Source organism: Lontra canadensis, unplaced genomic scaffold (assembly GCF_010015895.1).
Source record: "Lontra canadensis isolate GAN:19392208 unplaced genomic scaffold, GSC_riverotter_1.0 scaffold96, whole genome shotgun sequence".
In the NCBI taxonomy this organism is placed as follows: domain Eukaryota; kingdom Metazoa; phylum Chordata; class Mammalia; order Carnivora; family Mustelidae; genus Lontra; species Lontra canadensis.
Window position 1 is genome coordinate 1,198,256 of NW_022631090.1, and position 14,778 is coordinate 1,213,033.

The following is a 14,778-nucleotide window of genomic DNA, read 5'->3' on the forward strand; positions in this document are numbered from 1 at the left end:
GATACCACTGTGGCTCCCTAGGCCCTCAGCTCATCCTGGTTTCACCTCAACCAAATGGGCAACTGGTCCAACCGAGGCTGAATCATCAAGAGCTGGGACTCTGACCCTTAGGGTTTGGGGGCTGTCATGACTTTAGCCAGTAGTTCCAGGGGACCCCCTTTAGGATAACAGAGAAGATTGACTCATTGCTGCTTTTGACCTTCGGACCCCAAGGATCAGAATATCTGCCCCATCCCTGCAATCCGTCTCTTACCCTGGGCTTTGGGATCAGAGTGCTATGGAGAGCTCCTCCCAGTATCTCTCTTGATTCCTATCTGAGCTAGTAGAGGATCCCTGTATGGCTGGGGAGTGAGTTTAGGCCTCTTGGAACAGGACAAAAGAAAGAGAGTGGTGTCGTGTCTCACTTTTGCAGTGACCTAGATATTCTGCCCATTTGGGCCTTGCCATTGTGTGCATCTATCCCTGTGAAGCCTGTCCGGGATCTGCTAAATGAAGCAAAATAGTGTCCCTGAGACCTAAGATTCTTCTGTTGCCTCTCCCCCAAGGGGAGAAACTTCCTCTCCCCTTTTACTAGGATGTCTTACTTGACACCACAATTCTTTTCTGGGATACAGGGGAGTAGATGGGGCAGGGAGGCTGGAAGGGGGTTGGAGGGAGGGAACATCTTTTTTAATTGACAGGTTTGGACTGCCCTCTCCTGCAGAGTCGGAACGATGTTATCCGCGAACGCTTTGGAATGGACCCCAAGCCGGAGATGCTTTTGGGCCTCACTGCCCTCCACATCTATATCACGGTCTCAGCTACTCGGCCTAGTCAGAAGATCTCGCTCAAGAATGTGGAGTGAGTTGTGCCAGGGCCCTTTGGGAAGGGGGCAAATAGCTGTAAAGGGAGAAAATGCAATGGTTGAGCTGTGCTATGCTTTCCAGGAATGTAGAGCGTGGGGTGGGAGTGAGAATTATGGTTCCCCACCCCTAGACCGCGATGCCGTTGAGCTCCAGCTTCTACCAGGGTATCATGACCAATGGAATTCTCTTGCCCTGTCCCTCTCTTTTTCTTACAGACTGCATCCCTCTGCCTCTCAGATTTAATTTCTGCCTCACCATCTTCTTTTCTGCCCCACTTTGTTGCCCTCACTCATTTCTTGCTTTTCTTCTTTCTGCTTTTAGGAAGGAATGGGGCCTGGAGCCCTTTCTTCCCCCATCCCTCCTACAGGGCATCAAGGAGAAGAACCTCCGGAAGTCTCTCTCTCAGCAACTGAAGGCCCACCAAACACATCCTTCCAGTGGCACCAAGGTACCCAGTGTCATCCATTGGGTGCCCTACTCAGACACTAGCAGCTGTGGGACTCTCCTGTGTGGTTTCCCAGCAGGTCTGGTCTTCTGGGAGAAACCCCCTCCCCCCCACACACACACACACTGTTTTTGACTCAGGTACACATCCAGCTTGGCTGGATATGGGGGATGATGGTGGAGAGTGATTTTTCCCCAAGCCTGAGCCTCGCCCAGAGACCGCTCAGGGGCAAATCACCAATGGAGCCCAGGATCCTCCAAGCAAAGGGGCCAAGATGCAGGAGGAGGCAGTTCTCAGATCATTCCACCCATTTCCTCTGTGCCAATTGAGCACTTGCTGTGTGTGGACAGCACTGGACTCTGGGGAGGCGTGTTTTCCACAGAAAGGACTGCTCTGTTCTTCATTAGTTTTCTAATCTGTCAGGCGGGGAATAGGGAATTCTGGGAGATGAAAGCTCAGCTGGGCCTGACCTGGAGAATGGGTCACTGGGCAGCCAGTCGAGAGTTCACGTCACTGCAGTACCCTGTACCCTCTGAGGGACTCCCAGTCCCCACCCCTCCAGCCCTGAAGGTCTCAAGCCCTTCTCAGTCTTCTGGTTGCTTCCTGCCCAAGAGGCAGGAGGGGTGGTTAAAGGCACCATAATCAGCATACAGACGCAGACAGAGGACACGGTGGCCCCCCCACCAATATACTACCCTTCTGGATTCCTTGTATTACCCACAAGCTTCTCTTTTAAGATGCAAATTTCCCCAGAGACTTAAGCCAGGCCTACCTTGCTGTGCATATTTAATCAAATTGTTTTCCTCCCAGAGGGAGAACATCAGTGCTCCCAGACCATCTCCTCAGCAAACACATTTTTTTGAAGACACCCCCACCCCTAGTGCTTGGGCTGGAGGGGCGAAGATGAAAAAGGCCTGCCTGCTCCCCAAGCTTAAGTCAGGCACAGGCTAGTGGGGAAACACGACAGTCACAACACAGAGCAACAGTCAGTCACAACACCATGCAACAGGCGTGGGGGCTCTGGAAACACGGAGGAGGAGGAACACCCAGCCTAGCCTTAGGGAGATAGGAAAGGCCAGGAATTGGTGCGTTTGATGCCAGATCTGGGTCTTGACAGACAGATAGGGGTTTGTATAGATGAGGGGGAGGTGGGAGGAGGAGGAAGACTTTCCCAGGCAGGCAGATCCATCTGTACAAGGCTGTGGGGGTATAAGAGAACATTGTGCATGGAAATAAATGCAAATAATTCGGCATAAGCAAGTACAGAGAGTGCAAGGCACATGCCTCAGTTGGGGGGGGTGGTTCTGAGAGAAAGCCAGAGAAGCTGGCAGGAGTCAGTTTCTGGAGCACGTCTTGTGCCATGGACATCAGGACAGGACATCCTGTGGGCATCGGGAAACCACAGAAGGATTTAAGCGGGTGACTGACAGGATCGAACTGCTGTTTTAGGCTCTGCCCTTAGAACAGTGTGGAGAGGTTGAGGGAAAGGAGTATGGATATGTCAGAGAGGAAGTTAGGAGATCCAGTCAAGGTGAGATCGTGGCTGGTGGCCATCAGGTGAGAGAATGTGAGGGGAGCCCAGTGTGATACAGGTTTCTGGCTCAAAGGCCGAGGGGAAGTGGGTACTGTTTCGAGAGACTTTTCTATGAGGGGATGGCTGAGGAAGAGCAGGCTTGAGGCTTAGGGGTGCTCAGGATTAAAGGCATTGATTGGGACCCTGGCTGGGGATGGCTGGTACCAAGGTGGCAGGAGGGGATCTCAGGACAGAGGTGCAGACGATGTGGGACGTCTGAGTTAGGGAGAGGTGTTGAAATGACCCTGAGAACAAAATGAGTAAGCTGGGTTTTTAAGGCAGGAGGATCAGGAGGTCAGAGGAGGGTTTAGAAAGGGAGACAGGATGGCTGGAGGCAAGAGTTGTCCAAACTGGAACCTTCCTGCAGTTTTCCTGAGGGTCTCCTCACACACCCAGTGTGGCTTGCTGACGCATCTGACTAGCGCCCATCCTAAGATGTTGATGCTCCTTCCTGAGAACACAGGTTTGCTTTTCCTGTGCAACTCAGGCTTCTCACGTGCCTGCATGGGTTATTTCCACAGGGCTCTGCGATTCAGGCAAAGCTCCAGTATCTTCGAATTCTGAACGAACTTCCGACCTTCACAGGCGTTTTATTCAACACTGTGGGCCTGGTCAGTGAGGGCCATGGTGGGGAGGGAGTCCCTTGCGTGCATCTGGGTTTGGGAGGGGTGCAGGAGGGACTCCACTAGAGCTTTAGGGTAGCATTCTCTGTCAGCAAACACTTCTAAAGACCTTTCTCTTCCTCCTCTTTCTCCCTCTCCCTCCCCATGGTGCTCCAGTCCTGCCTCTGGTAAAATGGTCAAGTAGGAGGCCATATTTGTTTTCAGTATCCCTCCATGACCGTTCTGCGTCCCCTTTCCTCGATTTCAGGGCTCAGCAAACTTGTTGCAGAAAGAGCTAGGTGGTGCATATTTTAGGCTTTGCAGGCCATGCGGGGCTCTGTCACAACTATGTAGCTGCCATTATAGCATGAAAACAGCCATAGACGATGCAGACACAAATGAGCATGGCTGTATTCCAGTATCTCTTTATTTATGGACACTGAAATTTGAATTTCATGGGATTTTCACATGTCAGAAAATATGGTTCTTTTGAAATTTTTCCAACCATTTAAAAATGTAAAAATCATTCTCAGAGTGTGGGCCGGGTAGACGCTGGAGTTGGACTGGATTTGGCCCCAGGCCAGAGTTTGCCAACCCCTGCTCAGCCTTATCGCCTTTCCTCCTACCCCTGCAGCCCCCCCCCCATCCCCTCCTCCTGCCTACCTCAGGCTTTCTGAGTCTGCATACTTCCCCCTACCTGCCCAGGGTCCCCACTGTAGTAACACCCCTCCCTGGTGGCGCACAGGGAGGTCCCCCTAAATCTGCGCCCCAGGCTAGTCCACCCTAAGTGAGCCACGGTGGAAGGGAATTCAGATCACCTTGCTTTCTGGATGCAGGTGCTTGTCATGCTCGGGGGAACACGCTGTCATGCTCGTGGGTCACACTGATGGAAAGCCGCTTATCAAAGTGTCTATAGCAGACCCAAAGAGGTTCCTTGGGGTGATGCTAATGCCAGAAAATGGGCCAGCAGAGGGCTCAGGCTTGATAGTGCTCAGGTGCAGAGGGACGAATTTACATACTGGTACTTGCAGATCCCTGAAAGCCTACTTCCCTCCCTCCACCACTGTCTACCCTCCTGCCACTGCTGATATTCGTATAGGTCATTCCTTTGGGTTAAGACTGCTGTTTTGCTGGGATGCTAGCGTGGCTCAGTCAGTTAAGCAGACCTGTGCCTTCACCTCAGGTTATGATCGCAGGGACCTGGGATTGAGTCCGGCTTTGGGCTCCTTGCTCAGTGGGGAGCCTGCTTCTCCTGCTCCCCCTGCTTGTGTCCCCCGACTCCAACAAATACGTTCATAAATAAAATCCTTTAAAAAATAAAATGTTTTTTTTTAAAAAAGAAGACTACTGTTTTGCCAAAGAACAGATGTTCTTGCAGGGAGGGGCTCCCCCGACCCTGCTCTTAAGCCCCCAGTCGACTCCCAACACCTGAGGCTGAGTGACTGTCTAACTTTTGGCACCAGATGCGGAGTGCAAGCTTAGGTGGCTCTTGGGCAAGGAAGTGAAGACCAGACACAGGATGCCACTTGCTTGGGCAGAACACTGGGTTGGCGTACCGAGTGGCCTGCAGCAACAAATGGAAAGCCCCTGGGGCTTGGTGGGGAAAAGGACACTGCAAAGCTTTAAAACACAAACCTCCCCAATGTCCCAATTTTGCTAGAGCCAGCCCTATCATGGACCACCTCACTCAGCCTGCTGCTGAGGCTAAGGCATCCAGTGACCCGGGGCTTGCCCTGGGAATAGGAGTGTTCCAAGACCATTTGCCCCTCATAGTTGTCCCCCTGCACTGGCCCTAAGCCCCAAATGTTTCCAGATCTCCCAACAGAACCGGTTCAATGCCTGTTTTCTATTTCCTCCCACCTCCTCTGCCACCTCCTCTGCCCTTCTCTCCGTGAATGCTGCCCACCACACTCTGTCCGCAGGATGAGAAGCAGTCGGCCACCACTCTCCTGGTGGGACCCCGTCATGGCATCAGCCATGTTATTGACCTCAAAACCAACCTCACCACTGTGCTGTCCGAGTTCAGCAAGATCAGTAAGATCCAGCTGTTCCGGGAGAACCAGGGCGTGGCCCGGGTGGAGACCAGCATCATGGATGCCAAGGTAAGCCCAGCTTTGAGGAGCTACTCCTCTCCAGGGACAGGCCTTAGGAACAGAGAGAGGAGTAAACTTGAGAAAGAGAGTTTGAGCCTTTCCAGTGAGGGTCAGTGATTCTTAAGTGGTTCAGAGCCTGGGCCCCTTTGGGTTCATCTTTCTTTCCTTTCTCAGCCCTGTGGGACATGCTATCTTGGCCACATAGTATGGTCAGCCAGTGCTAGAGAAGGCTAGGAAGTGTCAGATTAACCCACAAGGGGTCTTCAGTAGAGGGCAGGGCAATTGGACTTGGAGCTACCCCCAGGCCATGGCTTCCCGATCTTTCTTATGTCACAGCACACACAGAAAATGACATTCATGTGGAATGATGGGATAAATGGTCCAGCCCCAGAGACTATGGCCTCCCCAGGCCCTGTCTGGCCACCCCAGAGGCTGAAGGGATATGCGCACACCAGTTGGGGAGCCCTGCCATAGGCATACACACTTGGAATCATGGAGTAGGGGGTGCGTGAATATGTGGATGGACCCACGGAGGCCTGGGGAGACAGGGAACAGGCTGAGCCTAGTCCACATCTGACCTCCCAGAGTCTAGCACTTCCAGAATCTTAGAACCTTTCCCACAGATCCACTCCTTCAGACTGGCAAGCGCCTATTACCTGTGTAGAGTCTGGCAGCCATGGTCAGCCACCCACTCCGTGGCTCTCCTGTTGAACACCCAAGTCACCAGTGTGGGGGTGGGGGCAGCCTTGCTTGCCTGCTGGCCGAAGTTGTTAGAGTAGATGCAATTCTCCTTTCCTAAAGGATTTCCCAGGGGGGTGATGTTGTTAGCAAATTAAGAGATGCACTATTTGCTGTTTCTAAAAGACCAAGTTATTTATTTTTGTCTTTGTGAAACTCAGAAAGCTTTAATATGTTAGTTTTTCCACCTGTGATTCCCAGCATTCACGTTGGTTTAGGAACCCACCTGGAGCTGATACCTAATTGGCTTGTGGCTACTTCCTCCACGAATGATTGCTGCCCTCCGCCAGTGTTGTTGGGTAAAAAGCCGGGTGGACAGGTATGGAAGGGAGAGGAAAAGACAAGACATGCAGTGTAGATATGGCTTCCTGAGAAATAAAAACGGTTTAAAACAGAGAAACAACTTTCCAGATGACTCTTTTTCTATGTTGTATGAGTCATTCTCAACACTTGACTGCCCAACAGACTTTCCTTGAGAACATCTTAAAAGTGCAGATGCCTGGGTCCTGTTTCCAGAGGTTGTGATCAAATTGGTCAGGGTGCAGCCTGGGCATCAGGATTTATTTACTTTGTAGTTCCCTAAGTGATACTGTAGTATAGCCAGATTTGAGAACCACTGACCCCTGGGTCCAGAGATCTGGGAGAAACCAAGCTGAGCAGGGTCAGTGGGTATTAACTGAGTGAGGAGCACTATTCTCATTTCTAGGAGCAATCCAGCAACTGGTGTGGGCATGAATGCTGCCCAGGTGGAACCACAGTCTTACCGGGGAGACTAGCCTCACAAAGACACACAACCTGCCTTAATAACACAACATCAGAACATGTATGGAGCTCTGGAATCTGACAGACCAGGTTTAGCTCCCAGCTCTGCCACTTCCTAAGCTGTGTGTCCTTGAAATTGTGTCTTAACCTCCCTGAACACTGACTTCCTCAACTGCACAATGGAATGCCTATCTCAAAAGGTGGTTGTTCAGGGTTAAATGAGAAAATGTAGGCAAAAGGTCTCAGCACACTGCCTGATACATAGTAAGTACTAAACAAATGAGACCTGTTATTTTCTTGAAAAGCAAAACAGCAATGAAGAAAAGTTAACATGAAGTAAATTTTGCAGGTGAGTATGGTGCAGCACATGGAACAAAAGAATGGGAAGGGGTTAACAAGAACTGACTTCCCACAAGAGCATGTTTTAAGTTGGATCTTGAAGTGATAGGCACGGATTAGCAGAGAGAAGTGGGATTGTGTTCACTGGCAGAGAGCAAGCACAGAAATAAGCAAGCCATATGTGCAGGTCGATAAGCATAGTTGCCTGGCTGGAGAGGAGACTAACGAGAAAAAAAGATTGGAGAGATTGAGGGTGGGCAGAATAAGCTGGCTAAAAGCTTTGAAGGCAAGGCTAGTGTGAAGCCAGGGAGGTGAGGAGGGGATGCTGGCCCTAGCGAAGGGATTAAGTGACAAGAGCAGGGCCTGAGCTCTACAGACAGCAGTGGTCATGAGAAAGAGCCAGTGTGAAATATACAGACGCAACAAGCGCATGCGCACAAATGCCCACACACGTTCCCCTCTTGTACACACAACGCACCTGTCTTATACTTAACCCTGCCTGCCTGCTGCCTGTATCATGGTTACACTGAAGACTGGGGCTATGCACACAGCACACGGAGGGGCCAAATGGGCAGGTGCATGGAGAGATGAGAGATCGCATTACGGGATAAACAGAACATCGCATGGGTGAATGGAGGGGGCTAGGAGAAGGTTGCACTCTGCTGAGTGGTAAACAGCACATGGTTGGGTGAGCAATGCAACCGTCAAGTGGTAGATAGTTCAGGTATGCCCCACTTGCAGCAGGCAATACGGTGCATATGAAAAACCACAGGGGAATTATCTTTTTTTGCATTAGAATGTTTCTGCGAGGCAGAATAGTGGCCCGCTCCCACAGATGCCCATGCCCTAATCCCCAGAACCTGTAAATACCCTATGTGATATGGCAGAGGAGAATTAGAGTTGCAGATGGAATTAATCAGATGACCTTAAAATAGGGAGATTATTCTGGATTATCCAGGTAAGCTCTGTGTCATCACAAGGGTCCTTATAAGTAGAAGAGGGAGGTAGAAGAGAAGGTTAGAGTAATGAGGGGTGAGAAGGACTCTGCAGGACCTTGTTGGCCTTGAAGATGGAGGAAGGGCCCATGAGTCAAGGACTGTGGGTTACCTGCAGAAGGGACGCAGCCTTGTCGACCCTTGATTTTAGCCCAGTGACGCCCGAGTCAGACTTCTGACCTCCAGAAGTGTAAGAGAACAGGTATGTCTTCTTTAAGCCACTAAGCCTGTGTTGATTTGTTGCAGAAGCAACAGGAAACTAACATAACTGTGAGATTCCTTCAAGTAGGAAACTCTCATCCCCTACATTAACGATAGGATTTAACTGAGAAACGTGCTGCTCACCCCCAAGTTTTGTTACATAAGATCAGATGCATCTGGAATCAGAGATGTCTGCTATGTGTATCGCTACAAAGCAGTGCCCTACGAAATTGACAGGATGGTTATTTATACTTTTCACAGATAAAGCAGCAGAGCCAGGATCGGGGATACGGTGATGGGAGAAAAAGAGGAAGATTGAGGGAGAAAAAAAAAAAGATCTAAGCTTCTATCTGAAGGTCATTTAGTATGAACTCAGCGTTGCTAGGAAGCAGGGGGTTTGGGAAATTGACAAAGAATACCCATCAGGACTTTATAGAACTTGTTTAATGTTTCCCAGCACATCACCGCATAGGGCATACTGAAGAAAGAATGTCTGAATCCCCTTAACTAGGAGCATGGAAGTTAGAAACCAGACTTTGCTCATTTCCTCCTAGATATGCCACTCTGGCCTGGGAATATTCTGGAAGGCCCTGGTGAAGCTAAGAGTCTAAACTCAAAGTAGTAGTCCTTAGCTCTGGCTGCACATTAGAGTCATGTATGGAGATTTAAAAACCACTGGTTGCCTGGGCCCTTCCTCTCAGGCCATTTAAACTAAAATGTTGGGGGACGGGCGAGGCTGGGTTATATAGGTTTTTCAAGCTTCCCAGGGGATTGTAATGTGTGTCTGGCCTGAGAACCACCACCTTATAGCAATAATCTGCCTTGTTTCCAGATTGGCTGGTTATGCCCGGTTAACCTTCCCCAGGGCCCTGGAGGCAAGACCCCAAATCCCCTGGGACCCAAGGACCATCATCTTGCACCCTTGCCCTTCTGTGTCCCTGGATTCCCATCTTTTTCCAGTCTTCAGAGACGCTAGAGTGCACTGAGTCTACCCCAAGAACAGTCCCCTCCCTAGTTGGCATCCCAGAGTGCAGGATGCCTGTGAATTCCCAGCACACTCTGAGAACCCCACCAAGGAGTTGGGGCTGGGGCATAGCAAATTAATCCCTGCTCTACCTTCTCATGGCTGGCCATGCTTCCAACCCCACCCCCTTTTCTCCAGTAATGTTTGAAGATGGCCTGGGCATATTTGGTTACAGTTTTCACTCTGCTTACTTGCTGTTAGTGGATTGACCGTGAGATACTGCAGAGCTCTTTCTCCAAGAGACAGCCATCTGGGACTGACACACCACTGGGCCATGACCATACCCCATTACCACAGAAGCACATAAGGGGGTAAAGAAACCATCAAAGAAATGTCCCAAGGGATCTCTTGTGGCCCGGTGTGTCTCCTGTTCTCAAGTTTGAGCTTTATTGCTCTAGTGCTTTCTGTAGGGACAAGCATTACATTAGACATCACGATTGTTAAAATCCTATTTAAAATAAAATGGCTTTGAAGGTTCCTAAGAAAACCTATCCAACCTCTTTGCTTGCCTGCCTTTGATTTGATTTTTACACCTGCTGGTGAAAAGCACATCTGTGTTCCTTTGACAAGTTCCTTTTGGCCCATGCTGGGGTGTCCCCAGTTGGCCATGTGGGCGTGCAGAGGACAGACTCCTGATGTGCTGGACTGGGCCAGCTGGGGATGCCTGTGGCCTTCTCTGAGCATGGGGTTTTGCCTTCATGCTGTTTCATTACCCACATCAGGCTGTATTTGGGGTAAGAGATAAGCAAGGGAAACTGAAATGAAGTCAGACAGGTAAGTCAGTTGGCCAGCTGGTTTCTCTGCCTCTGATCCATCCATTAGCCAGCTAGCCAGCCAGCCAGCCAGCCAGGCAGCTAACCAGTCAGCGTGTCAGGCTATTAGGCATTCTGCCTGTCCCGCAGCCAGATTGTGAGCCGGGGCACCAGTGAGTCAGACAGCTCCTCAGCCAGCGAGTCAGTCCATCTGTCCATCAGTCAGTCAAGCCAGTTGGCCTGTACTTTGGTCAAATGGAATGTCATTCTAGTCATCAGCCAAGGTTCTTTCCTCAGAGAAGCTCTCTCCAGCTTCTGAAACCGATTGGTCACAGGAGCACACGTTCACACCTACCTACCCACACACTGATCCAGAACATTCTATGTTTTGATATCTCTCTGTGCTTTCCCTTCATAGTGCTTATCACACCTTCCACTCATATTCATGATTATTTGATTTATGTCTTATTTCCTGTTAGATTATAAGCTGCATGAGGGCAGGACCTGTGTTGGCCCTGTTCTGCGATGAATGGCTGTCATCTGTCAGTGGGTTATGCTGTCCACGAGCTATCCCACCAGCATGTAGCAGTTCACCCGGTGGGCAGAGCTGACCGCAGGCATTTCAGCCAGAGAGAACAATGTGAGTCAAGCTAGGAAGTAATCAAAGAACGTGGCATCTCTGGAAAACTGAAAATTCTGTGTCATTGCTAGAGCATAAGGAGAGGGGCAGGGATGGGAGAAGGGCACAGGCGAGCTAGCGGGAGATATGCCTGGAGCTGTAGGTTGAGTCCAGGTCCTAAAGGGTTTATGTGACATGAGAAGGTAGTAGGTTTAAGGTGATGAGATACATTTTAAGTGAGAGTTGTGTTTTGGAACCTTGGGCAGCAATATGGAGGTGGAGTGGAGGGAAGTGAAGTGAAGAGACTGGAGGCAGGAAGGCTGGTCAAGAGGCTACGGGGATTCCTGAGATTAGTGTGTCCCCACATTTTCCATATCATGAAAAATGCCACAATGTATGGCCCACTAGAATAAGCAGATGAACCAGCTTGGGGCGAGACGCAACAGGACCCAGAGGCTGAGGGGCTCGGGATCTCAGCCCTCTTGTCACCCATTCACACATACCTTGAGAAGTTTTGGTGTTGGAGGAAGACAAAGAGGGCCTGAAGTAAAGCAGTGGCAGCAGAAGCAGCCGTGATGTCAGCGAATGCTCTTGAGGCGGACCTAGTGAGTCTTGGGTCCTCCTAGTAATGGTGGTAGCAGCTGTTCACACCCAAACCTCTGGGTATCCTTCTGCCACTAATGGCAGGGGGTCAAGGCCCTCTTCTCACCCCCATCCCATTCCCCTTCTGTCTCTCCTTTGTTGTACACAAGGTCAACCTTGTGTTCTCTTGAATGTACAGATTCTGTTGTACACATTCTGTTGTGACAGAAGCATCCATTCACTAGAGGTAACAAACACTCCCTCTGCCCCTTCTTAATAATAACCCAAAGGGTGTGTGTTAACTAACTGGAACTAAAACAAAAACTAAAAAAACAAATGACCCAAAAGTGACATCTCATCCCTGTCCCCTTCTCATTGGAGACAGGATCCACTTGCTCCTCAGGGTACAGATGGTCCCTTTTCTTCCTGATGTTGTTGAGTGAGCTCCACAGGAGTATCATCAACTCAGGCCTGGGGGATGGAATCCAAATGCCTTGCCATGGCCCACAGTGTCATTGGATAGAGAATAACTAAACAATTCAAGATAGGATTTGACCCAGCAGGAGACTATATGATAGAGACACAGCACTGAGGTAGGCAAAGAGTCCGAGAGGGAAATAGGCTGAGGATGGTGATTCTTGGGGGGCTCTCCAAGAAGAGTGAGCCAAAGATAGAGATGGAAATGGTCAGGGACTACAGAATGAGAATCCAGTGCCACCTCATGGGAACAAAAGCAAAGAGAAGAATTTCCGAAAGAGAAGGGGATCGGTGTTGGCAAATGAAACAAGCTGAGAGCTGTGAAAATGAGTGTGAACATTGTGTTGGGCTGGAAAGAAGCTTCCCTCCTAGATCAAACCAGACCTGACCCACTGCTTGTTTCTGTGCATAAGGTTTCCTTAGACCCCTGTCACACCCACTGTTTAGCTCATAGATTATCTATGGCTGTTTTCATGCTATGATAGCAGAGTTACTGCCTAAAGCATTTGCTGTCTAGCCCTTTACAGAAAAATTTGCCAGACCCTAGTCTGATGAACTACAAAATAGTCAACCCGAGCTGTGTGTCAGGGTCCTGGGAGATAGCAAAGGGACTTGGGCAACTCTATTTAAAAGGTGAGCTGGTTTGGATTCAGAATTGTTCCCCAGGTGGTGATCCAGGCCAAGAAGCCTAGTCTAACTGGTGACCAAGTTCAACCAAGTCTTCCACGGTGTTCCTTTTATTGCCACTACCCTCGTGGAGGCTCTCATCACCTCTCATTGGACTGTTGTGATGGCTACCTCACTGGTGAGAGAAGGGATTCATTCCATCCTAATTCTTTCAGTTCTTAATGCCTGGTCTGGGAACAGCCAAAAGTCAAGGTGAGTCATGGCCCCATGGCTCCCTCTTCAGCCAGTCTCCATTAGTCTTTATCTGGAGGCCACTGCCCTGTCCCAGGACAAATACTCCCACTGCTGACTTCAATCTGATCCAGACTTCTTTCAAGCCACACTTTGACAAAATCATGATACAGATATTGGGAAGGTTTCTTGGAAAGGTATTGATTTGGGAAGGGTCTGTCTTTCCTCTGGTGTATCAGTGCCAAGTCACTGAAACAGTCAACCAGCTAATCCTGGAATTAATTTGACTGATTCAGGGTCAAGAACAAAAGTCAACAGAGTATGCTAGCATTTCCTAAAATAGGTTTAAAAAAAATACAACCTTATTACCGTGAGATTTTCTGTGAAAATAGATGGTTTTGGTCAAATAATTTGGAAACGTTGGAATCCTAAAGCCCCCCCTGGCCACACTGTTAACATTTTACAGTGCACATTCCTACGTGAAAGTGTCTGAGAGTCTGAGAGTTCCTGTAAGTACAAGTCTCTGCATAATTTTGTTTGACCCAGGGTTTCACACATTTATTGGACCAAGGAACTGTTTCAGAGGGTACCAACTAACATCTTGAGGACAATCTAGGAAACAGGGGGTAGCATGGAGGTCTGAGCAGGGCTGCAGGCCAGAAAGGACTGGGTCCAGAAGGCACAGTGAGGATTTTGTTGCATGGAACATTCTGGGTACTGGGTGCAAAGGGCTATAGATGAGCAAGAGATAGTTTATGGGTTCAGGAACTTTCTATCAGGGATGTTACCCAGTCCAGCCAGGACTCCCAAGTTCACCCCATCTCTCCAGTTTCACCCCCCGACAAACACAAATACAACAACACAGCAGGCACATGATATTATATAACTTTAATCTTTTTTTCAGTAAAGGTAGTTCATTAAATGTGAAACTAAAGTTTGATTTAATTTTGATACCTGGGTAGGAGTTCACTATAAATAAACTCTCAAACCAGAAGAATTGGTCTGTCAGTCCACACGCCTCGGTTTTTGGTTTAGAAAGTATGACTCCTGTACCTCTGCAAGTCATCTTTTCACTGTGGTCCCCCTGGACGTGCACCTGTTCCCTCCTTCCCACGTCCTCATGGTTCTTCTTCTTTCTCCCCAGCCTCTGGTGCTGTTGATGGAGTGGCCTGAAGCCACCAACTTTGCCTGCCTGATTGCGGGGTACTGCCGTCTCCTGCTGGACTCCAGGAAGATGGTCTTCTCTAGGCCGGCCAGCCAACCTCTTCCGCCTCCAATGATCAAGGCAGGTAGGGCTCAGCCTCAGTTTTCAGTATGCCATAGCCCCTTTGGGACCCTGGAAACAGGGAGGGAGGGGCTCTGCTGCCTTAGTGCTTACCCCCATTCCCCCAGCACCCTGATTTCCCAGGAGCCAGTGCTATACTGCTGGGTCCTTCCTGGCACAAGCCAGTGGGAAAGAAAGCTGACGTTCAGATGGGCCTGTCCCACAAAGGATGCCTGTGACAACACATCACAATCGAGTCAGTGAAGGAACGTAAGATAAAAATAGCAAATAAGCAATAAGTAGAACCAGTTAGAGAATTGCATTAGATCTAAGGCACAGCTTTAGACGTATAGTGATCTAGGAGAGAGGCATGGGCATTTTGGCTTTGTGGAAGGTGGAGGTTGAAAGTGAAGATAAAATTGTTCTCTTATTCATCATAATGGGGATTGACAGAGCTGCCTGAAGTTAATAGGCCATGGAAGACTGGGATAGGAGAGATTGTGTGGGTTTAGACTTTATTCTAGAGATATGACGGGATGACCACCAAGAACAAGGTCAACTGCAGCCCCCAACACCAGGCTTCCCAGTTAGGCAACTCCGTGCAGCTAC

The 14,778-nt window shown here is 49.5% G+C and overlaps 1 protein-coding gene across 1 annotated transcript in view; it reads left to right on the top strand.

The window, feature by feature from the left end:
* The window catches only part of FRMPD3 (FERM and PDZ domain containing 3), a 57,408-nt gene that overhangs the window by 28,409 nt on the left and 14,221 nt on the right, over positions 1 to 14,778 (top strand). The window contains exons 11-15 of the mRNA XM_032837141.1: positions 704 to 840; positions 1,167 to 1,293; positions 3,385 to 3,474; positions 5,388 to 5,567; positions 14,050 to 14,194. Coding sequence (XP_032693032.1) covers positions 704 to 840; positions 1,167 to 1,293; positions 3,385 to 3,474; positions 5,388 to 5,567; positions 14,050 to 14,194 — 679 coding nt within the window. The remainder of the gene's footprint in view (positions 1 to 703; positions 841 to 1,166; positions 1,294 to 3,384; positions 3,475 to 5,387; positions 5,568 to 14,049; positions 14,195 to 14,778) is intronic.